Source organism: Carcharodon carcharias, chromosome 17 (genome assembly GCF_017639515.1).
Source record: "Carcharodon carcharias isolate sCarCar2 chromosome 17, sCarCar2.pri, whole genome shotgun sequence".
NCBI lineage: Eukaryota > Metazoa > Chordata > Chondrichthyes > Lamniformes > Lamnidae > Carcharodon > Carcharodon carcharias.
The window spans coordinates 103653901-103681752 of NC_054483.1; the positions used below are offsets into that span (position 1 = coordinate 103653901).

The 27852-nt window shown below is 46.9% G+C and overlaps 1 protein-coding gene across 10 annotated transcripts in view; it reads left to right on the forward strand.

Moving 5' to 3' along the window:
- Positions 1 to 27852, forward strand: part of prom2 (prominin 2) — a 132627-nt gene that overhangs the window by 82128 nt on the left and 22647 nt on the right. For 5 of the 10 annotated variants that reach the window (XM_041209241.1, XM_041209247.1, XM_041209244.1 and 2 more), the window contains 10 exons: positions 573 to 657; positions 7856 to 8002; positions 8658 to 8729; positions 11097 to 11186; positions 14518 to 14571; positions 15954 to 16034; positions 17823 to 17891; positions 18537 to 18626; positions 20550 to 20662; positions 22919 to 22942. In XM_041209241.1, the coding sequence (XP_041065175.1) occupies positions 573 to 657; positions 7856 to 8002; positions 8658 to 8729; positions 11097 to 11186; positions 14518 to 14571; positions 15954 to 16034; positions 17823 to 17891; positions 18537 to 18626; positions 20550 to 20662; positions 22919 to 22942 (825 nt within the window). Of the gene's footprint in view, positions 1 to 572; positions 658 to 7855; positions 8003 to 8657; positions 8730 to 11096; positions 11187 to 14517; positions 14572 to 15953; positions 16035 to 17822; positions 17892 to 18536; positions 18627 to 20345; positions 20488 to 20549; positions 20663 to 21513; positions 21667 to 21750; positions 21873 to 22918; positions 22943 to 24705; positions 25054 to 27852 lie in introns of those variants that run through there. The other 5 variants (XR_005945621.1, XM_041209242.1, XM_041209246.1 and 2 more) reach the window with 5 other exon arrangements.

Here is a 27852-nt window from a genome sequence, read left to right on the forward strand (position 1 = left end):
GCAGATTCTCTTCACCTACCTGGCTTCAGCTGTAGCTGCTGGACGCCCTGTGGAGGAGTTCCCCCTTCACAACAGCTACTGAGTCCATTTTTTAATATAAAGTTCAATAAGCCGGAGTAAGGGTGCCTCCATCTTGGGGCATCCTCTCTCTCTCTCTCTCTCTCTCTCTCACTTACCTGAAAAGAAAGTCTGCTGCTCCTTCCAAGATGGAGAGCTCCTATTGGCCCTGTCACCCTTAAAGGGGCAGTGACCCCACCCTATGGTCGCTGACTGGTCAATTTGGGGAAAATCACAGTTGGGTGACTGCAACCCACATATTGTGGGTTCTGACCCCTATTTGACCTTGGCCTCAGGTTCCTGTTGGGAAAATCCTGCCCTTCATGTTTATCCTAGGGCGTTGTGCCCAGAATTGAACACAATATTCCAGCTGCACTGAATTAGCGTTTTGTATAGGTTTAGCATATCACCCTGGCTCTTGTTCTCTATGCCTCTGTTTATAACCCTCAGGATCCTGTATGCTCTAGCAGGTTCTTAGTGACCCCTCACACACTAAGCTTCTTTTCTGTACACAGAAGCTGCATGAACAACACATCTGTATGGAAGGCCCTGGACCTGGCCCAGGACTTCAACCTGGACGAGTATTTGAACCTGAGTAAGGTACGTGAGTAACCAGTGGATCCCAGCGTGGGTTCCTGCCAGATTCAATTGTTTCAATAGCGTTTGGCTTCTGCTGAATTTCACCCACATCCGTTTGGAACAGCTTTTGCAAGTTGTGTGATACTGACTGAGTTTGGGCTTTGTCACTGCGGGGGCAGTTACCTGCATAAGAATGTAAGAAATAGCAGGAGGAGGCCATTCAGCCCCTCAAACCTGCTCCACCATTCAAAACAATCGAGGCTGACCTTCTGCCTCAACTCCATTGTCTCGCCCGCTCCCCTCATCCCTTGATTCCCTGAAAGACCAAAAATCTGTCTCTCCCAGCCTTAAATATATTCAGTGATGGAGCATCCACATCCCTCTGGAGGCTGCAGAAACTCACAGCCCTCTCTTCCAAATGTAAAGTACCTAAACCACGCTGTTGATGGGCCACCAGTGGATAGGTTTGGCTGCTTGGAATGGCGAATTAACCAGGAGATGTTAGTTGTTGTGCGGTGTTAATTTGTCCGCTTGGTAGATCAGATGCAGCAGCCTGGGCTCTCATTCCTGGTTGCTGACTAGTTTAGGGCTAGGTTGGTTTACAGTGCCCGTGTGGGTGCTCGGCACTGCTGACATCACGTGGAATAGAGTGTGATGATGCCGGGAGCGGTTCCCAGCTTCATCACGCTGCATCGCCATAGTTCAGTGGGCAGACCTGCCCGAATGTCGGTACCTTGCCCAACACCAATCAAAGGGCCAATTGAGCCAATTAAACCCACTGAAATTTTGAGAGGCCTGTTCATTTTTACAGTCGGTGCAGGGGAAAAACGGGCAGGCGGGGATCACTCATTTGACGCTTTCTACACCCAGGGAGGGATACGAGGCTCAGGAGGAACGGGGGGAGGTCGGAACACACTTGTTGTTTGAAAGCCTGGATAATCCTGTTTCATCAGTGGAGCATCCTGCTCTTTTCTTATGTAAGTTAGGAGGCTTAAGTCCTTATACAGATTTTTACAGCCTGGCCACATCATAGTGAAGGTAGAACGTCTGGAAAATAGAAAGTGAAAAAATAGGCATTGTCACTTCAGCTGGAGGCACTCGCTCAAGTGAGGAGGGGTTGGGGGGGGAGGAGAAAGAGAGAGGAGGCTAGTAGGCCACGGGCATCATCAGAGAATCTGCCTGCAAACCAAGCAGCACAATCTGAAGGGGTTGAAGACCAGCCAGCTGGTAAGGGAGAAGGGACAGGAGGAGGTGCCACTACCTTGCCAGAAGAGTCTCCAGGGTATCGGACATGACCAAGGTGCAGTGAAGAAGAAGGATCAAGGGAGATGGTGACCTCAATCTGCAAGATGATGGGCCTGAGATCACATCCAGCTGTGTGAGTGGGCACCCAGTGCCAGTGGCACTGGAAATGACTGGCGCCCTCAATTTTTGTGCCTCAGGTTCCTTGCAGGGTTCTGTTGGTGACCTGTGTGGTGTGTCACAATCCGCAGCTCATAGCTGCTTAAAGCTTCAGAAGGGTGAATACCTTCATACAGTTCAGATCAGATGAGGAAAGCCAGGCAGAGCGTGCAAGAGGATTTACAGCTATTGCAGAACTTCCCCCTTCCAGACAGGCCTGCCATCATGTCTAGTCCCAGGCAGCCTTCTAGGGAACAGGAAGATGTGCCGACTTTATCCCGGGGCTTTACACCCTCAAGAGCCACCAAATGCAAGCCCACACGTAAACATTGACTCAAGGTGGAAAGGGCCTGGCAGAGCGGACAAGGTCAATCACCCTCTTCCGGCGTTGCTCCCAGGTCCTTCGCATGACCCCCTCAGCTGCTGACTTCTGCTACCACCTCGGCCCGAGCTGCCCTGGTGAGATGTGGGGCCTCCTCTTGCCCTCACTTGGCAGCAGTAACTCCTGGCGATCACTCGCTGCCTGGATGAGTGCCCACAGGCTGCAGGCGTTTCCAAGCCTTCTCCCATGGCTTGTAGCACCAGACGACATTGCCCTATTCCTTGGACACGTTCCTCCTGTCTGTCAGCCTTGAAGGAAATATTTAAATTCCAAGCCCTGCAGCACACTCTCCCAGAATTCCACACCACTGACTTCTCTTCCTTCTGGTGTTTGCAAACCACCCCCCCCCCACCCCCCCACCCACAGCTGATCCAACTGAGGTACCCCCCACCTTTGTCTCTCTCCCTCCCCACTCTTTCTCCCTCCCCCTCTCCCTCCCCCTTCTCTCCCTCCCTCCCGCCCCCCTCTCTCTCTTCCCCCTCCCCCTCTCTCTCCCTCCCCCCTCCCTTCCCCTCCCCTCCCCCCTTTCTTTCTCACTCCCTCCCCCCGTCTCTCCCCCATCCTCTCCCCTTCCTCTCCCCTACCTCCTCTCTCTCTCTCACTCCCCCTTCTCTCCCTCCCCCTCCCTTTGCCCTCTCTCTTCCCCCTCCCCTTCTCTCTCTCTTCCCCCTCCCCTCCCCCTCTCTCTCTCACTCCCTCCCCCTTCTCTCCCCCATCCTCTCCTACCCCCCTCCCCTCTCCCCCTCTCTCTCCCCCCTCTCTCTTCCCCCCCTCTCCCCCTCCTCTCCACTCCCCTCCCCTCACCCCTCTCTCTCACTCCCTCCCCCCTCTCTCCCCCATCCTCTCCCCCTCCCCCTCCCCTCTCATCCCCCCTCCCCCTCCCCTCCCTCCTCTCTCTCTTTCTCTCTCTCTCCCCCTCCCCTCCCCCCTCTCTCTCACTCCCTCCCCGCCTCTCTTCCCCCTCCCCTTCTTCCCCCTTCCCCTCCTCCTCGTTCTGCCCCCTTCCCCCCTCCCCTCACCTGCCCACCCTCTCCCTCCCTTCCCCTCCTCTCCTCTTCCCCCTCTCTCTTCCCCTCCCCCTTCCCCTTCCCCTCTCCTCCCCTCCCTTCCCCTTCCCCTCTCTCTTCCACCTCTCACTCTCTCTTCCCCCTCCCCCTCCCCTCTCTTCTCCCTCCCCCTCTCTCTTCCCCCATCCCGCCTCTCTCTTCCCCCCTCCCCTGTCTCTCTTCCTCCTCCCCTCTCTCTTCCCACTCTCTCTTCCCCCTCCCCCTCCCCCTCTCTCTTCCCCCCTACCCCCCTCTCTCTTCCCCCCTCTCCCATCTCTTCCCCCTTCCCCCTCTCTTCCCCTCCCCCTCTCTCTTCCCCCCTCCCCCTCTCTTCCCCCCTCCGCCTCTCTCTTCTCCTCTCCCCCCTCTCTCTTGTCCTCTCTTTTCCCCCCTCGCCCCATCTTCCCCTTCCCCCTCCCCCATCTCTCTTTCCCCCTACTCTCTTTCCCCCCTTCCCCTCTTTCCGCCCCCTCCCTACCCCCAACCCCCCCCGGCAGCGTCAGCCCTCTCAGAAAGTGGGTTTTATGCGGGTCGGCTGCTGATTGGCAGGACAGTCACCAAAACAGAAATAGGGTTGGGGATATTTGAACAATTGCAAGGTGGAAGATATTAGACACAACAACGGCACACCCCAGCCTGTCAACCCTCTAAAGTCCTCCTCACTAATATCTGGGGACTAGTGCCAAAATTGGGAAAGCTGTCTCACAGACTAGTCAAGCAGCAGCCTGCAGTAGTCATCCTGGCAGAATCATACCTGACAGATAATGTCCCAGACACCACCATCACCATCCCTGGGTATATTCTATCCCTCCAGCAGGACAGACCCGGCAGAGGTGGCAGCACAGTGGTATACAGTCGGGAGGGAGTTGCCCTGGGAGTCCTCAACATCGACTCCAGACCCATGAAGTCTCAAGACATCAGGTCAAACATAGGCAAGGAAACCTCCTGCTGATTACCACGTACCATCCTCCCTCAGCTGATGAATCAGTGCTCCTCCATGTTGAACATCACTTGGAGGAAGCACTGAGATTGAAAAGGGCACAGAATGTACTCTGGGTGGGGGACTTCAATGTCCATCACCAAGAGTGGCTCGGTAGCGCCACTACTGACTGAGCTGGCCGAGTCCTAAAGGACATAGCTGCTAGACCGGGTCTGTGGCAGGTGGTGAGGGAACCAACAAGAGGGAAAAACATACTTGACCTCATCCTCACCAACCTGCCTGCTGCAGATGTGTCTATCTAGGAGTGACCACCACACAGTCCTCGTGGAGACAAAGCTGCATCTTCACATTGAGGATACCCTCCATCGTGTTGTGTGGCGCTACCACCATGCTAAATGGGATAGATTTCAAACAGATTTAGCAACTCAAGACTGGGCAACCGTGAGGCATTCTGGGCCATTCTACCATTACCACCCAGCCAGGGGATCAACCCTGATTCAGTGAAGAGTGCAGGAGGGCATGCCAGGATCAGCACCAGGCTGAGGTGTCAACCTGGTAAAGCTAAAACACAGGACTACTGTATGCCAAAGATCAGAAGCAGCAAGTGACAGACAGGGCTAAACGATCCCACAGCTGACAGGTCAGATCTTAGCTCTGCAGTCCTGTCATACCTAGTCATCTGGACAATTAAATAACTAACTGGAGGAGAAGGCTCCATAAATAACCCCAACCTCAATGATGGGGGGAGCCCAGCACATCAGTGCAAAGGATAAGGCTGACACATTTGCAACCAACTTCAGCCTGAAGTGCCGAGTGGATGATCCATCTCGGCCTCCTCCGGAGGACCCCAGCATCACAGATGCCAGTCTTCAGCCAATTCGATTCACTCCATATGATATCAGGACACATGCTGAAGGCACTAGATACTGCAAAGGCTATGTGCCCTGACAATATTCCGGCAATAGTACTGAAGACATGTGCTCCAGAATTTGCGCACCCCTAGTCAAGCTGTTCCAGTGCAGCCACAATACTGGCATCTACCTGGCAATGTGGAAAATTGCCCAGGTATGTCCTGTACACAAAAAGCAGGATAAATCCAACCTGGCCAATTACTGCTCCATCGGTGTACTCTCGATCATCTGCTTACTGACACTCAGTTTGGGTTCTGCGGGGTTACTCAACTCCTGACCTCATTACAGTCTTAGTTCAAACTTGGACAAAAGAGCTGAACTCCCTAGGTGAGGTGAGAGTGACTGCTCTTGACATCAAAGCAACATTTGACTGAGTGTGGCTTCAAGGAGCCCTGGCAAAACTGAAGACAATGGGAATCAGGGGAAAACTCTCCACTGGTTGGAGTCATACCTAGAACAAAGGCAGATGGTTGTGGTTGTTGGAGGTCAATCATCTCAGCTCCAGGACATCACTGCAGGAGTTCCTCAGGGTAGTATCCTAGGCCCAACCATCTTCAGCTGTTTCATCAATGACCTTCCTTCCACCATAAGGTCAGAAGTGGGGATGTTCGCTGATGATTACACAATGTTCAGCACCATTTGTGACTCCTCAGATACTGAAGTAATACATGTCCAAATGCAGCAAGACCTGGACAATATCCAGGCTTGGTCTGATAAATGGTAAGTAACATTCTTAACACACAAGTGCCAAGCAATGACCATCTCTAACAAGAGAGAATCTAACCATTGCTCCTTGATGTTCAATGGCTGATCAATCACTGAGCCCCCCACTATCAACACCCTGGGGGTTACTGTTGACCAAAAACTGAACTGGACTAGCCATACAAATACTGTGGCTACAAGAGCAAGTCAGAGGCTAGGAATCGTGCGATGAGTAACTCACCTTCTGATTCCCCAAAGCCTGTCCACCATCTACATGGCACAAGTCAGGAGTGTGATGGAATGCTCCCCACTTGCCTGGATGAGTGCAGCTCCCATAACACTCAAGAAGCTCAACACGATCCAGGACAAAGCAGCCCGCTTGATTGGCACCCCATCCACCACCTTAAACATTCACTCTCTCCACCACCGATGCACAGTAGCAGCAGTGTGTACCATCTACAAAATGCACTGAGAAACTTGCCAAGGCTCATTCAACAGTTTTTTCCAAACCCATGACCACTACAATCTAGAAGGACAAGGGCAGCAGATAGATGGGAATACCACTACCTGGAAGCTCCCCTGCAAGCCACTCACCATCCTGACTTGGAAACACATCGTCGTTCCTTCACTGTGGCTGGGTCAAAATCCTGGAACGCCCTCCCTAACAGCATTGTGGGTGCACCTACATCACATGGACTGCAGCGGTTCAAGAAGGCAGCTCACCACTACCTTCTAAAGGGCAATTAGGGATGGGCAATAAATGCTGACCTAGTCAACAGCGTTCACACCCCATAATCATGTAAAATAAAGAAGTCCCACCCTTCCTCTCTTTCATTGGCTCCCAATCCATCAATATCTCAATTCTAACATTCTTGACCTGGTTTTCAAATCCTTCCATGGCCTGGCCCTCCCTACCTCTATAATCTGCTCCAGCCCTACAACCCTCCAAGATATCGGCACTCCTCCAGCTCCAGCCTCTAATGCAGCCCTTCCACTCCCCCACTTACTTCACCCCATCATTTGTGACTGTGCCTTCAACCACCAGGCCTTAAACTCTAGAATTCCTTCCCTAAACCTCTCTGCCTGTTTCTCCTCCTTTAAAAGGTTGCTAAAAACCTACCTCATTTATTTACTTGTTCATGGGATGTGGGCATCGCTGCATTTATTGCCCATCCCTAATTGCCCTTGTTCAGAGGGCATTTAAGAGTCAACCACATTGTTGATAGGTCTGGAGTCACATGATAAGGCCAACAGATTTCCTTCCCTAAAGGATATTAGTGAACTGGATGGGTTCTTAGGACAATTGACAATGATTTCATGGTCATCATTAGACTTACAGTTCCAGATTTTTATTGAATTTGTACTTGGGTCCCCAGGGCGTTACCCTGGGTCTCTGGAACACTGGTCCAGTGACAATACCGCTATGCCAGCATTCCCCCAAGCATTTGGTCACCTGACCTTATATCTCCATATGTGACACTTGTTGTCTGACATTGCTCTTGCTTGAGATCTTTTACCACGTTAGAGACATTGTATAAATGCAAGTTATTGTTACTGGAGGAGGATTTCCAGAACTTTGCATTTGGAGATATAAACCACCAGAAGGTACAGCCAAGTTAGATATCAGCAGGATTTGATTTAGACTTGGACTTTCGGGGAGGGTTAAATGGGTGAGAGATTCCATGATAGAGAGCGTGTACATGGGCTTTGGGAGCAGTGGGCCCTATGGGTCAGATTATTTTGCTCCATGATGATTTCACTTTTATTGAAGCCCAATAACTCAGTCAACACCATCCTCTCTTCATTCTATACAAAATATTGTTTTTATTTTTCTCAGTATACAGGGGACATTTCAAGTAAATTTGATAAGATCAACGTCAGCTTATCGGGGATTACATTACTGGATGACAAGGGCAAGAAGATCATGAAAGACTTCCTGAACACTGGTATCGATGATCTAAACTTTACCAGCATCTCTGAGCAGGTAAGCTCTTTCTTCATGGATTGACTTATTGGCTGGGATTTTCCAGTCTCGCCAGAGTCGGGTATCATTACAGGCAGGGCGGGAAAATTTGGAGGGCGGCCGAAAGTCAGTTGATGACACCCTCCACTGGTCATCCCATGTTGCCCTGAGAATGAGTGGAGTTTCTTCTTGAAACGTTGCAGTCCTTTGTAGTTGTGACTACACGTCAAAAAATACTTCATTGGTTGTAAAACACTTTGGGACACCCTGAGATTGTGACAGGCGCTATAGAAATGCAAGTTTTTCTTTTTTTTTTCTTATATTTATCCACAAACACTGGGGTGTCCTCTCTAAAACAAAATTGTCAGTTTAAAAATGAGGTGCCCACCTACAATTTAGCGGATTTGTATCCACCAGTGCCATCATACTCGGGTATATTTATTGTCGGGTAGACAATTACTGCCAAGAATTTCCTTGGGGTTGTCTCCCATTTTCACCTCTCTAACCTGGGTATAAGTTCAGTGCAAATCCCCTTCATACAGTAAGTGGGGCATCTGCTGCAGCTACGTTGGCACAGCTGAGGAAATATTTTAATATGTACACATAATATACCATTATATCAGGTTAGATTCTAGCTGTGTCCGCCTCTCCTAACTCTCCACTTGCTGTTTTTCAGCTGGGTAAGCCATTAGTTCAGACGGAACTGCACATCACTGCTGAGAAACTGCAAAATCTCTCAAAGATGGTGGTGAGTTCATCAACAGTCGGCTCTTACTGGAAACCATGGATAGCACGTCTTTCTCTTCTCCTTTCAATTACATTTTATTTTGGCATATTTCATTTTCATTGGGGTGAAACTTGTTCACGCTGGTGATTGGAAAATTCACTCAAACTGAAGCGCTCCCACATTACATACAACATGACATAGATACAGAATATCTCTACAGAGTATCCATGTCCACGGAATACCTCCACAAATATCTCTACGGAATATCTCTTCTGACTCCACACAGGTTTGAGTCACACACCAGAGAACTGAGCACAAAATCCAGGCTGACTCTCCCAGTGTATAACTGAAGGAGTACTGCACTGTCGGAGGTGCCAGCTTTCAGATGAGATGGCAAATCGAACTCCTGTCTGCCTTCTCAGTTGGATATAAAATATCCCATGATATTATGTTGCAGAAGAGCTGGGGGGTGGGCTTGGGGGGCAGGTGCGGTGGGTTCTCCCTGGTGTCTTGGCCAATATTTATCCCTCTACCAACGTCACTGAAACAGATTATCTGGTCATTATCACACAGGATCTTGCTGTGCACAAACACGTTCCCTATATTACAACCAGTGACTAGACTTCAAAAGGCACTGAACTGGCTGTAAAACATTTTGGCACATCATGAGGTTGTGGAAAGTGCTATATAAAGCCATATCTTACTTCTTCTTTTTGCTTTATATTCACAAAATAGCACATATATTTGCATTCTGCAAACTAGACTGTTCAGTTTAAAAAACGGTCATGCAAGTGGCCTGCTACTCGAACACTTAGAATAACAACAGGCCACAAAGCGCAGGATAGTGTAATGCTCCCATCATTGCAATAGAATGAAATGGGTGATTTGCAGTAAGCAATGCCACAGGGAAGCTGCCAGTAAACTGCATAAAAGTAAAGTTAACTATTAAATGTCACCATCCCAGCATTATGTTACTGACAAATCGCAAAGCAGTACCAGGGGAGTGCAGTATTCCAGTCGGGATGCTGCAATTTCTGAGGCTCAGTGTGAGAACCAGCAGCAGTGAGGCAGGCCACTCATTCATTTGTTCCACATCCCAACCTCAACCAACCCCCCTCCCACTCCTGCACGAGTGGACATGTTGTGTCCCCAGTAGTTGGAATCTGGGCGTAGCTGGAGCAATTGGAGATGGTGGGGGGGTGGTGGTGGTGGTCAGGTGATGAAACTCCCTGGAATACATCCAAGCATATACTTGGATACAGTCGTGTCATGGTTATGTACTGGCCTGGTAATCTAGAATCTTGTACCCATAGTCCAGAGGACACGAGTTCAAATTCCATCATGGTATTTTGAGAATTTGAATTTGAATTTAAGCAAAATAACTGATATCTGTAAAAGCAAAGTTGTTTTATTGTCCTAATATCCACACTGGTTCATTAGTGCCTGTTAGGAAAGAAAAGCTATCACACTTACCCGGCCTGGGCCAATTTGGTGCCTCTTAACTGCCCTCTCAAGTGACCGAGCGAGACACTCATTTATAGCAAACTGTTACCAGTGTGGTGTAACATATAAACAGAATGTGAAGTATTTTTTTGTTGTGTTAATTACTTAATGGGAAAGAACCTTTTCTGTAGCTTGGTATATTAGTTGTCTATTAAGTAATGTTTAATCTACATTGATATTAGTGTGTTTATTCCAGTAAAAAGCCTTAAAATTTGAAATCCTGTTGTGCAATGCTTTCTGTCAGTCACTGGGAAATTTAAGTCTCTTTTATAAGTTATTGGTCTCAGTGGGGATCATAACAAAGGTAACTGCCAAAAGAAGGAATGGCCACGTGAGGAAAAACGTCTTTAAGCAGCAAGTGGTTAGGATCTGGAGTGCGTTGCCTGGGAGAGTGGCGGGAGGCACTGTCAATCAAAGGGGAATTGGATCATTGTCTGAAGCGAGAAAATATGCAGGGCTCGGGGAAAGGCAGGGGAACGGCAATAGGTGGATTGCTCCTTCAGAGGGCCAGCACAGACACAATGAACTGAATGGCCTCCTTCTGTGCTGTAACCATTCTATGATTCTGTAAGAAGGTCGTCCACCATCTTCACAGGGCTTTCCAGCAATGCCCACATCCCAAGAGTGTATTTTTTAAAAGTCAGAAACCTTAGATTGGAGAGAGTAGAGGAATTTTGCTCTGTATCAAACCTAAGCTGTACCTGACCTGGGAGCGTTTGGTTGGGAAGATGGGGTTTTATTCAGTCAAAGCTGGGAAAGCTCTGAAATGGGAAAGCTTTTTGATCCCAGTGCTAATGAGTGGTCACCCAACGAGCTCAAACTTCACCACTGACTGAAAGAACTGTCACTCAGCTTGCTTTTTAACACATGTCCATTGTGTTACAGCCAGACCCATTCAAAACTGCACTAAATAAAGAGGCAGCCAGCCTGAAGAAATTGAACAACTGGGCCCAGAGTAACATGGTGCCAAATATGGTGAGTTTTACAGTGGATGTGTTCACGTATTTACATTCCAATCACGGCACAGGGACTCCAGTTTAACACTTGAGCAATAAACATGGGAAACACATTAAGGACTGGATTGTATGGGAGAAGGAGAAAGCCATTAGACCCGAGAAGTCCATCCTTTTCTGATACAGCAGTCGTATGGACTTCCTCACCATATTCTCAGTCGTCCTTCTTTCCAGAATTGTGTCTGAAGCTGGCTTCACAGTGTTGGCTTGACTTTTCCGATGCTCTGCTGGCCAGCCTCCCGTTTTCCACCCCATATCAACTTGAGCTCATCCAAATCTCAGCTGCCCATGTCCTAACCTGCTCCTTAACTGTGTAGGCGGCTGGTGTGACACAGTGATAGTGCAGTTGCTCTCAGAGTCCTTTACCATGTTCTCACTGTCAAAAAGAAGGCTGAGAAATGATATTATTGTTTATGAATTCAAAAAGGACTGGAAAATCCATGGCCAGTGGTTTCACCTTGTCCAGAACGTCCGAACCAGGGGACAGGACCTGCAGTTGGAGCGGGCTAAATTCAGAAGTAATCTGCAGAAATATTGGATGGAATCTTACCTGCTCTGAGGACGCGGGTTTGGAGGTGGGGGCAAGATAAATTTGGAAAGGTGCATGTCAAGTTGCCTCCCTGACATGTTCCCACATCCGTGTGCTTTTGCAGCATGCGGGCTAGGAATAACAGTGGTTGCTGCCCAACAACAACAGACAGATAATTCGGGTAGTTTACTTTCAATTGAGAACAGGTGAACAGATTGTCTGGTAATTTTGTGAATGACATTGGGGTGCTCCGGTGTGTCAACCATCCCCAGCAGGGGAGAGGAGGCAGCCTCACAGTGAGAGGGTGGATTATCATTAACGTTCAGGCTGTGGAGGAGCTCAGTGGCAGTCAATGGAGAAGCTGCTGACTGCCCATTTGGCAGCCTCATCATTGAGCTCTGAAAAAGTGCAGATGGATGTCTCCACTGGCCATATTCATTCACCTTCTCACATCCTCCATGGATGCTCATGTTAGCTGCACTGCTGGCCTATTCGTCCATCACTCTGGTCTTCTGCAACACTCCCACTGGTCTCACAGTGGGAGCTGCTGGATTCCATGGGTATGGCCCAAGCTGTCCCCTGGTCCTGCCATAAGAACTCTCCTTGATGGCGAGCAGGAAGGTGGCCACTTAATTGACAGTCTCTTGTAAGATGCCCTTGTTGGTGCATCCCTGACTCAAGTGGGGTAGAGACCCGGAAATGATCCGGATGCTTGAAAGTTTTCTAAGAGCTGAAGATTCCGCCCATTATTTCAATGAACGATTAGTTGATCTTGGTTAGGATGGGTGTGGCCTCCTCACAACCGAATCCACCATCTTAAACATTCACTCACCAAGGCTCCTTCAACAACATCTTCCAAACCTGTGACTGCTACTACTAGAAGGACAAGGGAAGCAGTTACATGGGAACACCACCACCTGCAAGTTCCCCTCCAAGCTACCCACCATCCTGACTTGGAAATATATCTCAGTTCCTTCACTGTCACTGGGTCAAAATCCTGGAACTCCCTTCCTTGGGAGGAACAGGTGACCTTGGATCTATGGCTACCAAATCTCTCCATCGTTGGAGATTTTCATCAATTAATGTTTGGGTCTGTCATAGATTCGTTCATAGAGATTGATCACTGATTATTCAATAATACCATTATTGTATCATGAGACTGTCACAATGATAGATGGTGACCTAAATGAAATTTGGTCCTTCCTTCACCTACTAATTCCTATGGTTTAGGGAAGGGAGGATCAGCCAAGAACCCCGTATATGATCATTGTCCAGTGAGCCCTGCTGAAATGAAAGTGTGTATGGACACTGGGTTTGGACAGGTTCAGATTCCTCACAACATAGAATTCTTTGAAAAAGCAACTAGCAGGATAGATAAAGAGGAAGCAGTAGATGTGATTTATTTGGATTTCCAAAAGGCGTTCGATAAGGTACCGCACGTAAGGCTCCTTAATAAGGTAAAAGCCCATGGTGTTATATTAGCATGGATAGAGGACTGGCTAACTAATAGAAGACAGAGTTGGGATAAGGGGGGCATTTTCAGGATGGCAACCTGTAACAAGTGAAGTGCCACAGGGCTCAGTACTGGGGCTACAATTATTTACACTATATATTAATGATTTAAATGAGGGAAGTGAATGTACTATCACCAGATTTGTGGATGATACAAAAATAGGTGGGAAAGCAAGTAGTGAGGTTGACACAAAGCGTCTACAGAGGGATATAGACAGGTTAAGTGACTGGGCAAAAAAGCGGCAGATGGAATATAATGTGTGAAAATGTGAGGTTATGCATCTTGGCAGGAAGAATAGAGGAGCTGAATATTATTTAAGTAGAGAAAGACTGCAGAAGGCTGCAGCACAGAGGGATTTGGGAGTCCTTGTGCATTAATCCCAAAAAGCTAACATACAAGTTCAGCAGGTAATAGGGAAGGCAAATGGAATGTTGGCCTTTATTTCAAAGGGAATGGAGTATAAAAATAGGGATGTCTTGCTGAAACTGTGGAAGCCACTAGTTAGACCACACCTAGAATACGGTGAACAATTTTGGTTCCCTTATCTAAGGAAAGATATACTGGCATTGGAGGCAGTCCAGAGAAGGTTCACTAGGTTGATCCTGGGTATGGAGGGATTTTCTTATGGGGAGAGGTTGAGCAGATTGGGCTTGTACTCATTGGAGTTTAGAAGAATGAGAGGCGACCTTATTGAAATATATAAGAATCTTAGGGGGCTTGACAGGGTAGATGCTGAGAGGTTGTTTCCCCTTGTGGGAGAGTCTAGGACCAGAGGGCATAACCTCAGAGTGAGGGGTCACCCATTTAAAACAGATGAAGAGCAATTTCTTCTCTCAGAGGATAGTTAATCTGTGGAATTCTTTACCACAGAGGGCTGTAGAAGCTGGGTTGTTAAATATTCAAGGTGGAGATAGATATAGACATAGAGATTTTTAATCAGTAAGGGAATCAAGGGTTATGGGGAAAAGGCAGGAAAGTGGAGTTGAGGATTATCAGATCAGCCATGATCTCAGTGAATGGCGGAGCAGACTCAATGGGCCGAATGGCTTACTTCTGCTCCTACGTCTTATGGTCTGTCAACAATCCACTTGAAGAGTGGAGACATGGTGGAGCTACTGAAGCTATCTGAACCAACCCCTATGTTAATTCTGTAGTGTGAAGAGAGATAAACCAGGGAAGAAATTCTTTCTCATACATCGGAAAGTAAATGTGATAGGTTTTGTTGACTACGTTTGATTTTCGGTTTAATAGGAAAGTTTGAAAGAAAACATTCAGGATCTTCAGGCAAACACATCACAACTTGAGGTACACAATTTGTTTGAAGCTATTTCTTTGCTGTTTTATAGATGTTGCTTCTTGATCTAACTCCCACTCTCCACTACTGTGTGACTACTCTGTGCCAGAGCAGTCGGTCGGTGAAATGGATTGTTTGTGATGATCAGACATGAGCTGACACTGAGCTGAGTCATCAAGCTGCATCATCACATGGGTGATCTGAACTTCATTCTTAAATACCTTGTGATGACAATATTACATTACATGATCACAAGATGTTTAAAGGACATAATTCAGCCCATCTTAATTCATCAAGAACAGATCCTATTTCTTGCCATTTTAACATGTTTGTTAAAAGATTCCAGGGCTTTCACCACTCCCTGCCCCATAATCATTCCTCATATTGATCAATTTCTATATCAAGAGTAATCTCCTGATAAAAATTCCAAATGTTCCTCTTTCTCCTCATTCATATGTTGCAATGTTGTTTGCATTAATTTCCCAAACATATCTTTTCTATAGAGGTCATGTGATGCAGCAGCTAATGTCCCTGGCTCGGGTTCATTCCTACTCCAGGACTTGATGGTCAAGGAATACACTGTAACCGTGTTATACACTGTGACTGTGTTAAACACTGACTATGTTAAACATTGTGACTGTTAAACACTGTGACTGTGTTATGCACTGTGACTCTGTTAAACACTGTGACTGTGTTAAACACTGACTATGTTAAACATTGTGACTGTTAAACACTGTGACTCTGTTAAACACTGTGACTGTGTTATACACTGTGACTGTGAAATACACTGTAATTGTATTATACATTGACTGTTTACACACTGTGCCAATGTTATACACTGTGACTGTGTTATACACTGTGATTGTGTTATACACTAACTATTTACACACTGTGACTGTGTTAAATACCGTGACTGTGTTAATCACTGTGACTGTGTTAAACACTATGACTGTGTTAATCACTGTGGCTGTTAAATACTGTGACTTGTGTTCAACACTGTGACTGTTTACACACTGTGACTGTGTTATGCACTGTGACTGTTTATACACTGTGACTGTGTTATACATTGTGACTGTGTTCTACACTGTGACTTTGTTAAACACTGTGATTTTGTTAAACGCTGACTATATTAAACACTGTGACTTTGTTAAACACTGTGACTTTGTTAGACACTGATTTTGTTAAACACTGTGACTATGTTAAACACTGTGACTTTGTTAAACACTGTGACTTTGTTAAACACTGTGACTGTGTTCTACACTGTGACTGTGTTAAACACTGCGAATATGTTGTACACTGTGACTGTGTGATACACTGCAACTGTGTTATACACTGTAACTGTGTTGGACACTGTGACTGTTTATACTTACTGTGATTTGGCATGTTCTTCCAGGTAATCGTAAACAATACTTTATCAAAGATAGATTCTGCACAGACTTTGCTCCGCACAAAATCTTCAGACATTATTAAAAATGTGAGTACCACACAAGGATTTTTGCGAGATTTCAGAAAAAAAAATACCTTTTCTATGGAATGGAAAGTAATGTTATGTTCGAAATGTTTATGAATGTATGATGCAGCCCAAAGCACAATCCATGGAGTAGCCTCACACGAGATCTTCGCACACAAGCTCAGACCTTAAGTGGGACATCAATGTGGGTGAAATGGTAGACAGGAAATCTTGAGCTTGTCTCTGCGACTGGATTGAATCCTGCAGGTGGAGGTGCACTGTCTGACCCACACTGCACCATTCAGCATCCCTTCATTCCAGAGGGAGGAGCCTTCATTTCCCTCACCTGTGGGATGGATTTGAACCTAGTCCCGAGAGGTAAAAGGGCACTGTTTGACCAAACATGAACCTTTAACCTCTGTATGTGATCTGGATTCTCAGTTCCCAGAGGATATTGAACATTGTTAAACCTGCTGCTGCAAAGGGAAGAGATTGAATAAGGGGAGGAACTTCTCAAACCATCCGTTCAATTTCCTGGAATTAACTGGGTCTTTAAAACATCCTGAACTGATAGGCCAGGATTTTTAGGATGGCAGCCGAGGTTTCCCTTCCTGCTATCTGAAAAGTCGGCGGAGATCCCATCCCAGCCAACACTCCAATGAGTGTTGATTGGCTGCAGGCAGGACTTCCACTCCTCACTTGGGCTGGCAGCTCCCGAGTCCCTCCAGTGCCAGAAGCTGCAGTGGGCAGGGCTGGGACTGCATGCAGGAAGAGGTAGGTTTTGGGGGTCTGAGGCCAGGGAGGGTATAGGAGGCCTAGGGGTGTGGACAGTGCGGGATTGCGGTGGTGGGGAAGAGGCCGAGGGGGCCTCTAAACTTTAATGGGGGGGTGTCCGAGGTTAAAAGGGGGCTTCTGATGGAGGTACTTCCCCCCACCCCACCCCCCTCCCACCCACCTGCTGCTTCCTGCCCAAGGCCTAAACCTGATTCATTTCGGGCTTCCCCATACCCAGGAATTCCTTCCACAGGACTAAAAATTGAGGCTGAGCGATAAACGGTCCTTATGTGGTTAATAATTGGCCATTGACCCGGTGAAGAGTATCACACCCCATGAGCATGTATATACACCTATTCACACAAATACATACACGCGTATGCACCCAAATACATATACACATGAATACACACAAATACATATATTCGTGTATACGCAAAAATACGTATACATACTTATACACACAAATACATATACACATGAATACACACAAATACGCAGACACATGTATACACATAAATACGTATGCACACATATACATATAAATCCCAATACGTTGCTCTTGGCATAAAACATGAGAGTGATGAACATGGAAACCTATCCCATTTAGTACTAGCAGATCCTGATCTGGCTATTTTGCACTTCCCTGCACCAGAGGCACTAAGGCCAAGTGTGACCTTTGGCTTAGAGGTGTTAACTCGGCATGAATTTCAGGTGGACTCCTGGTCAGTATGGTTCAAGAGCATGGCATCATTGGACCTGGGAACTTGCAGATCTACCTGATGTGCTCAGTACCATAAAGTAAGGTGCACTGACCCATCTCGCTGTACACGGATTTATAAATCCTGCGCCATGGCAAATATTGACCCTATGACCTTGAGATCATGACCTCTTTTTCAGATAAACCCATTACTGAACCCAGTAACTAACCACCACCTGGGCTTAAGTAGCTGATGGAATCATCTCCTTTCAAGAGTTAGCCAAAATACTCTTTTTCCAAAAATAAATATGAAATGACCACGCTTTTCATCATGACAGGAATCCAAGATTTTTCTGGATTGTCAGCTCGATTATTTCAGTTCCTATGTCAGTTGGACCAAGATAATGGTAAGCTAACACTATCAGCAAACCAGTCATTGAGGTGAGAAATACATAGCACAGTGTGATTCACTCTAACTCTAATTGGAGATAATAGAAACCTGGGAGAGAGAAACAAAGAATACAGATACATGAGAGTGAATTAAACTGAGTGATGAATTACACAGAGATTGATGGGTGTCTGGGAGTGAGTTCTAGAGTGATGGGTGTCTAGGATTGAGTTTTGCAGAGCGTTGTGTGTCTGGGAGTGAGTTATACAGGGATTGATATGTGTCTGGGAATGAGTTATACGGGGTGATGTGTGTCTGGGAGTGAGATATAGAGTGATGTGTGTCAGAGAGTGAGTTATACAGGGTGATGGGTGTCTGGGAGTGAGTTATACAGGGTGATGTGTGTCTGGGAGTGAGATATACAGAGTGATGTGTGTCTGGGAGTGAGTTATACAGGGTGATGGGTGTCTGGAAGTGAGTTATACAGAGTGATGTATGTCTCAGTGTGAGTTCTACAGAGTGATGGGTATCTGGGAGTGAGTTATATAAAACTTGTGTGAATTTTTTGACACTCCTGGTTTTAATCATGGGAAGTTATTTATTCAGGATGATAAAGCCTCTGTCAGGTTTATGATTCTTCAGTCAGAGATGATTTATTTTCCAGATTACGGAGAATCTAGCTCGGTGCAAACCGGTGGCGGATGTCCTGAATTCTACTGCAACAATCGCTTGTTCTTATATTTTGGACTCATTGGTAAGAAAAACATTAGCAGCAGAGGAAGTGGGTGGTGTGGGGGGGGTGGGGGAACATGGGGGGTGGGCAGGATAGGGTGAGGGATAAGATTGGAGGATTGGTAGGATAGGGAAGGGGCAAGATGGGGGGGAAGCAGGATAGGGGAGGGGGCAGGATAGGAGGAGGGGCAGGATAGGGTGAGGGGTAGGATGCAGAGGGGGCAGGATGGGGAGGGGACCGGATAGGGGAGGGGGAGAGATAGAGTGAGTGAGCAGGATAGGGGAAGGACAAAATAGGGGAAGGGCAAGAAAGGGGACAGGATAGGGGGCGGGGCAGGATGGGGAGGGGCAGAATAGGGGGGCAAGTTAGAACAAGAGGGCAGGATAGGGGGAGCAGGAAAGTTGGCAAGATAGGGGAAGTGGGCAGGACAGGAGGAAGGCTGGAATGATCAGATTAAGTTTCTTCAATTTTAGTCAGAAATTGGATTAAATCTCAGGCAATAGAATAGCCTTTATCTGGAACAGTCTGGACATTTCAAAACCTGTGTTGTACGTGACCTGGGAGTGTTTGATGGGGACAGTGTAGAGGGAGCTTTACTCTGTATCTAACCCCATGCTGTACCTGTCCTGGGAGTGTTTGATGGGGACAGTGTAGAGGGAGCTTTACTCTGTATCTAACCCTGTGCTGTACCTGCCCTGGGAGTGTTTGATGGGGACAGTGTAGAGGGAGCTTTACTCTGTATCTAACCCCGTGCTGTACCTGTCCTGGGAGAGTTTGATGGGGACAGTGTAGAGGGAGCTTTACTCTGTATCTAACCCCGGGCTGTACCTGTCCTGGGAGAGTTTGATGGGGACAGTGTAGAGGGAATTTTATTCTGCATCTGACTCCGTGCTGTACCTGTCCTGGGAGTGTTTGACAGGGACAGTGTAGAGGGAGCTTTACTCTGTATCTAACCCCGTGCTGTACCTGTCCTGGGAGTGTTTGATGGGGACAGTGTAGAGGGAGCTTTACGCTGTATCTAACCCCGTGCTGTACCTGTCCTGGGAGTGTTTGATGGGGACAGTGTAGAGGGAATTTTATTCTGCATCTGACTCCGTGCTGTACCTGTCCTGGGAGTGTTTGATGGGACAGTGTTGAGGGAGATTTACTCTATATCTACCCCCGTGCTGTACCTGTCCTGGGAGTGTTTGATGGGGACAGTGTAGAGGCAGCTTTACTCTGTATCTAACCCCGTGCTGTACCTGTCCTGGGAGTGTTTGATGGGGACAGTGTAGAGGGAGCTTTACTCTGTGTCTAACCCCGTGCTGTACCTGTCCTGGGAGTGTTTGATGGGGACAGTGTAGAGGGATCTTTACTCTGTACCTAACCCCGTGCTGTACCTGTCCTGGGAGTGTTTGATGGGGACAGTGTAGAGGGAGATTTACTGTATATCTACCCCCGTGCTGTACCTGTCCTGGGAGTGTTTGATGGGACAGTGTTGAGGGAGATTTACTCTATATCTACCCCCGTGCTGTACCTGTCCTGGGAGTGTTTGATGGGGACAATGTAGAGGCAGCTTTACTCTGTATCGAACCCCGTGCTGTACCTGTCCAGGGAGTGTTTCATGGAGACAGTGTTGCTGGTGAGGAAATGATGGCACAGGGCTTGAATTGGGGTTTGCGTCGAGGATGGTATGAGAATGAGTGTCAGGTCTGACTCTAAGCAGCATTGAATGAAAATGTGCCAACCTCTTCCCTCTAGGTGGCAATGGGCACTTGACATATTTTGGTCACTCACTATTGGCATCAAACACCCTCAGATCAAGTACCTCAAGACTTGGATATGGAGTGAAGTCCCTACATAAAGCTGGCACCACCATGTTTTGAACCATGTAGTTGGAGCTCCACCCAGAGTAGAATTGATAAATAAAGCTGAGGATTAATGATATCCATCTGTATCTCACAGAATGCTTTCTGCTTCAGCCTGGGCTGGAGCACTATATTCTTGATTCCAAGCATCATATTTGCAGTGAAGCTGGCCAAATTCTATCGACGCATGACAACTGCAGATGTGTACGAGTAAGTAATGATGGATCAGTGGGCAAAAAGAAAGAACTTGTGTTTATCCAAGCATTTTCCCTATGTCCCAATGACCTTTATGGCCAATGAAATAGTTACTGTTATAATAAGATAGACCAATGTGTTCCCATCTCTGGGCGATCTTGCCAGAGGCGGGTAAACAATCAAAGCAGCTACCTGCCCGACAGGTTACCAATAATGACCAATTAGGAGGTTAATGAGGATGGGAAGGACTCCACAGTGACCTCCCCGGCATCAGAGTGGCCTCCTGCTGAGGCAGGAGGAGGCAGCCGCCAGTGGCATTTGAAGTGCCCATCAGATCCAAATTATTCATGACCTATTGACAGGGGCGCAGGCTGCACCCATGGCTCAAACATTTCCTCTGGAGGAATGTCCCCTCTGCTCCAAGAGGCTGACCTGCTCTGTCCCTCATCAGTCTGTCAGTTTATGGATGCTTCAAAGGGCTCTCCTCGCTGCCTGAGCAATGCACACATTTCTCGGCGAGGCTGCTGGCCTTCCAAAGCTACAGGTCCTTGGATTGAGAATCTGCCCTCAGCCACTAATTGGACTGGGCTCCTGGGAGAGGTCAGTTAAGAGGTTGCCTCCAAGATGACCCAGGCAGGCAGGGCTCACGTACCTTCAGGAACAAGACCCATATTTTTAGGGCAGAGTTCAACAGATTCTTGTTAGGCAAGGGAATCATACGTTATTGGGGGTAGATGGGAATGTGGAATTCGAAACACAAACTGATCACCCATGATCTTATTGATCATGGCGGAGCATGCTCGAGGGGCCGAATGGCCTACTTCTGCTCCTATTTCGCATGTTCATATGTTCTTATTTATCCCCAGTGGGAAAACATTTTCAAAGCATTAAGATCCTGCCCTATGAGTCTTAGTTCTAGACTCTCGAGCCAGGTGAAGCAGCTTGTCAGCATCTACCCTGCAAGGTATGGGATATGGCAGCCAATTCTGGCACAGCAAGCTCCTATAAACAGCAATGAGGTAAATGACCAGATAATCTGTTTTAGTGGTGTTGGGAGATAGATGAATATTGGCCACGAGGATAACTCCCCTGTTCTTCTTCAGGTAGTGGCTGTGGGATCTTCTACGTCACCTGAGGGCAGACAGAGCGTTGGTTGAATGTCTCTTTTGAAAGACGGCACGTCCGACAGTGCAGCACTCCCTCAGCACTGCAGTGCAAATGTCAGGTGAGATTATGCGTCCAAATCCTTGGAGTGGGATTTGAACGCACAACCTTCTGACTCGGAGGAGCGAGTGGTTCCCACTGAACCATGGTTAACATGTGAAAAGGCAAAAGGGTGTTGAGAATCCAAAGTTATTTGCGGCGCTTTTGAGGGGGCTCCTCATCCGTGATCCACAGGTTTTCGTGGCGAATACACGGCCCAGGGTGGTCCGAATTCAGTCCCTGTTATGTGCTGCTGTTGGAGTGCTACAGTGTTGGTGTGATGAAGCATTGTCCCTCCAGATCATTATCAAATAAGCCCTGCTAGAACATCTGGATGTTCAAGGAGCTGAGGCCCAGCCTTGTTCACTCTAGACACACATATGAAGATGAGCAATTTGGATGAGATATCCTTAACCAACAGCATGCATCATGCAGGAAGTGGAAATATTGAGAGAAGGATCATGGAGGCCAAAACAAAGACAATTTACAAAAAGAGAACTATTCTGTAAATAGTTTTTCAATAGTGCTTTTGACCTTTACCCTCAAATGGTTTAAGGCATTTTCATGGTAGACAATTTAGTGCCAAACTATTAGATGAAGAAGCAAACCTTCCTAACTACAATTTGGATATAGAAGCTGGAATCTTCCAGGACCACAATAGCAACAGTCACGTTCATTCAGTCTCATGTGCTCTGTACAAAGTTGGGTCTTTGGCTCAGTGTCTGCTGATGTTTCATCTTGAAGTGTTTTCTTGGCAGTTTTTGTCAGTGGTAGTTTGCCACCCTCAGGGGCAGGGTGAGGAGGGAGGTCCTAAATCTACCTCAGCCAAAACTGGAATCAACCCCACACTGTCGGCGTTATTCTGAATCACATACTAGCCATCTGAGCTAACCTTCCCCCAGCTTCAGATACAACGGTGCAAGATTAAATATAACCTTTGAGATTGCAAATAAACTCTTCCTGACCCCACCTGCTTCCTTGAATTGATCATTTTCTTGCCTGTTGGCCAATAACTGTGTTTCTGTGTGTCGCGTAAAACACTCATTCATCTTTCTCTTATTGTTTCAGGAATGATGACCCTCAGTTGGAAATGTAAGTAGAACAGATCATTGACTGAAATTACTGGCCTTAGGTTCCTGTCGGACTTTTTAGGAGCACCTCAAGTGCTCGAATGATTATTGCAACGGGTGGAAATTGGGGCACAGCAAAGGAACAGGAGGAGGCCATTCAGCCGTTTGAGGCCTGTTCTGTCATTCAGTCAGATCATGGCTGCATTTGTAATTCTATTGGCCAAGCTTTGCTCCATATTTCTTATATCCTTACACCAAAAATACCTATTGGGCATGGACTTGAAAATTCTAGTTGACCCCCAGCCTTTTTCAGATTTCCATGACACTTTGTGTGAAGAAGTGCTTCATGATTTCACTTTTGAGTGGCCTATTTCTAATTTTAAGATTATGTCCCCTTGTTCTTGACCCATTTAAGCCAGGTTGCTAATTCCTTTTGGATGTAGTTGTGTGGGGATGGGGTGAGGTCGGGGGGTGGGCGGGAGATGTGGCTGGGTTAGCCGGATCTTCTCTCTATCCCTCCTCGCGCGCCCCCCCCCCACCCCAAGCCCTGCACTTTGCATCAGAGGTAGGAGAAAGAGACTGAACTGTCGGAATGATGTTATTGGGTGGAATCCCCTCATGTCCCACCTATCCTGGAACCCAACAGAGTGTACAAGACCATCCGGTGCAGGAAGGAGGAGCTTGCAGACTTTTTGCAGATGGTTCTTTTCAGTGGACAAGTTTTAATTCAGCTGGATGTGGGCCCTACTCCGCCCAGCAGCTGGCCAATGGCACTGGCCTGCCCCCTCCCCCACCCCAGCGGTACCAATGGAATGGGTTTTAACCACACTCAAAACAGTTTCACTTTTACTGATGCTGGTTTTTTAAAACAGAATTCGAATTCTCAAAGTGTTATGATGAAATTTGAACTCACTTTAGATATATGGGTTGCTACACTGGGAATGTACTAATTTCACATTTGTGCATTTTGGCAGAAGGGATGGTGAGAGGCAATATAGACTTAATGCACAATTCTAGAGTGACAGAGTGACCTCAGGGTGCACGCTCATTGATCTTTGAAGGTGGCAGGATATTTGAGAGGGTGGTTAGCAAAGTATATGGGATCTTGAGCTTCATAAATAGAGGTATTGAGTACAAAAGCGGGGCATTATACTGAACCCGTTCTGCCCTGGTCAGCACATTTTAGGTAAGATTTGATGGTCCTTGAGAGGCTGCAGAGGAGATTTGGCAGAATGGTTCCAGGGATGGGGGAAGGTTTAGACACAAGGTTAGGTTGGAAAGGGCTGGGGTTGTTCTCCTTGGTGCAAAGGCGATTGAGGGGAGATTTGATGGAGATGTGCAGGATTATGACGGGTTTAGATGAGGTAGACAAGGAAAAACTGTTCCTATTAGCTGATGATACAAGGACTAGGGGGCACAGATTTAAGATTTTGGGCAAGAACCTTTTTGTGCAGCGAGACCTGGAACTTGCTGCCCATTGGGTGGTGGATACGGAGGCAATCAACAATTTCAAAAGGCAATTGGATGGACACTTGAAGGAAATAAACTTGCAGGACTATGGGGTCTGAGCGGGGGTGTGGGGCTGACTGGATTGCTCCACAGGGAGCCACCAAGGACCCGATGGGCCAAGTGGCCTCTTCCTGTGGTGTCAATGACTCTACTCTATGACTGATATCCACAAAGAAGTCCAGAGATTGCCTTATCACATGAAGGCAATACCCTCTCAGCAGGAAAAGTGAGAGGAGAGGGAGATAAATAAGTAACGTTATCTCTGCTTTGATTTAGGAGAACTCTGCATAAATAACTCAGCCTTTCTGAAGCCAGAAATGGGGATTTTAACAAGATACTGAAGATTGCAACTCTCATTGACTGCCCTACGTGGGCAATAATGAACAAACCAACAACATTAGTGGAGCTTCCTCTTGAGTTCAGTGTTGCCAAAGTGCAGAGAGTTGAAATTAGAGCATTTGTAATTTGAATGAAGCTTTGTACAGCATGTTTTGTTGCTGTGCCAATCTTTCCCGGAACTCCATGTTTGAATTCCTGCCCCTACCACAATACTGAAACAACTCTTATCAACATCACAAATGACATCCTGTGTAACTGTGACAAAAGTAAACTTTCCCTCCTCGATCTGTCTGCAGCCTTTGACATAGTTGACCATATCCTCCTCCAACACTTCCAGGTGGATGAGACTGCACACACCTGGTTACACTCCTATTTAAACAATCATACCCTGACCTCTTCCTGTTCCTATATGGTTACCTCTGGTGTTCCCCAAGGATATATCCTTGGCCCCCTTCTATATCCCATCTATGTGTTTCCCCTCGATGACATCATCCAAAAACACAACATAAGGTTCCACATGTATGCTAATGACACTCAGCACTACCTCACCACCATCTCTATTGAAGCTTCCAGTATTTCAGTGTTTTTGTATTGCTTCCTCAACAATTTTTTTTTTGTTTATTCATTCATGGGAGTTGGGTGTCGCTGGCTAGACCAGAATTTGTTGCCCATCCCTAATTGCCCTTGAGAAGGAGGTGGTGAGCTGTCTTTTTAAACCACTGCAGTCCATGTGGTGTAGGCACACCCACGGTGCTGTTAGGGAGGGAGTTCCAGGATTTTGACCGAGCGACAGTGACATATATTTCCAAGTCAGGATGGTGAATGGATTGGGGGGAACTTCTAGGTGGTGGTGTTCCCATGCATCTGCTACCCTTATCCTTTTAGGTGGTAGAGGTTGTGGGTTTAGATGGTACTGTTGAAGGAGCCCTGGTGAGCTGCTTGTCCTGGATAAACAGAAATGTTCTCCAATCCAATACTAAGAAGGTCAAAGCCACTGTCTTTGTTCCTCATCCTTGTTGTTCTTTTTGACCTTGAGGTGAACTTCCGACCCCATATCCTTTCCCATCACCAAGACCGACTACTTGCATTTCTGAGGTCTCCACCATTTCCAGACTTAGCTATTTGAAAGCTGTCCTAGCCGGTCTGCCATCTCCCAGGCTCTGTGGATTTGAGCTTATTTCAACCTCTGCTACCTATTGTAACTCACATCAAGCCCATCATCCCTGTGCTCACTGACCAATATTGGCTTCTGGTCCAGCAACTCATCAGGTTTAAAATCTTCATCCTCATGTTCTGTCCATGGCCTCAAACCCTCATTGTTTCTGCAACTTCCTCAGGCTCTACAATTCTCGGAGTACTCTGGAATTCTTCAATTTTAACCTCACGCAGATCCCTGATTTTAATCACTTTGCCATCAACAGTCGTCGATTCATCTGCCCGGGCCCTAAGCTCTGGTCTTCCCTTCCAAAAACTCACCGCCTCTCTCTCTCTCCTCCTTTAAGACCTTATTAAAAACCTACCTCTTTCACCAAGCTTTTGGTCACCAGCATCAAAGTTCCTCTTTGGCTCAATGCCAATTTTCTTGTTGATAATGCTCCTGTGAAACAGTTCCATTTAATTTAATACAAACCACTCATGTTATTTTAATTCTATTAGCCAATATCATCTGGTGCCAATATAAAAAATTGTAATTAAATGAAGTTGCACATTTTTGTTACTTAATCTATTTTCTTTTTTAAAAAATGAACTGCTTTGATTCTCTCTGTGAGCGACTTGGTGTTGCCATGGTTATGTGACTTGCAAGCTACAAAGTAACATCAGGCTTAGGGTGTATTTAGCAAAGACCACAAGGCACTCAGGAACTTGCAAACATTTATTAACTATTTATAACTATGTAGGGAGATGGATAAGCACGAGGCTCCTTCCAGAAACATCTCCCTCTGAGTTCTAGAGACACGTGATCTGACATCACTGACGATGTATATTAGCTATTTTCTCAATTCCAACTCATGTCTTTAATCTCCTACAAGCACAACATAGGGGTAGGAATGGGAGGAGGCTGAGGAGTGCTCTGGGGAGGTCACACTGTCCCATGACTCAGGCACACCATCCACCTGTACACATACACATACACACACGCACACCTCCGTAGGGTCTCTAAAGGAGTTAGCCAGGTCATCACATGGTGAGACATACATCAGGAATAAGCAGGAGCAGGTGCTGCTGACAGGGACAGCAGCAGAGAGTCCCCGACAGAGGGTGCAGGATCCTCCAAGCTCTGCTCAGCTGGAAGCAGATGCTGAGCTTTGGGACTCATCCGTGAAGAGAACAATTCTGGAGCAGGGGCAGTAACTATATGTGGTTGTGTCAGCATCTCCAGAGGCACTCGGCACCATTGGAAAGAGATTGGGGGAGTCCATCTCAAACATGATGGCCATGAGGCCTCAGGGTTTGCACTGATGTCCACCTCCATGTAATGAGATCAAGAATTGCAAAGATTCACAACCTTCTGAGTGAAGACATTTCGGCTTATCTCAGTCCCAATTGGCCTCCCCCTTATCCTGGCGTTATGACTTTGTGTTCTAGACTCTCCAACAAAGGGAAACAGCCTCTTGGCATCGCCCCTGTCAAATCTCTTAACCATTTTATATGTTGCAGTTAGATCACCTTTCTAAATGTAGTGCATATAAACACATTCTAATCTATCTCTCTTCAGAGGTTAATGCCCTCATGCCAGCAGTCAATCTAGTAAATCTTTGTTGCACTCCCTCTAAGGCAAGTATATCCTTCCTTAGATATTATCGGATACCATCTTTTCATATTATACGTGCCAAAGTGCACCACCTCACACAATTGAGGCAGAGAAGCTGAGGGTGGGTTGGGGCCTTGAAGGGGGAGTGTTACCTTTGCATTCAAGATTGTAGCTGAAGCAGTTTTAGCAGAGGGAATTAGGGCTGATTACAATACCAGTCAGACAAACAAACAGCAGCTCCCAGTTATAGGAGCACCCCCCACAAGGAGGCTGCCTCAGCACTTTTCTGGGGATTGGCAATGAGCAGGTGGTGGTAGGTTAAAGTGAAGGAC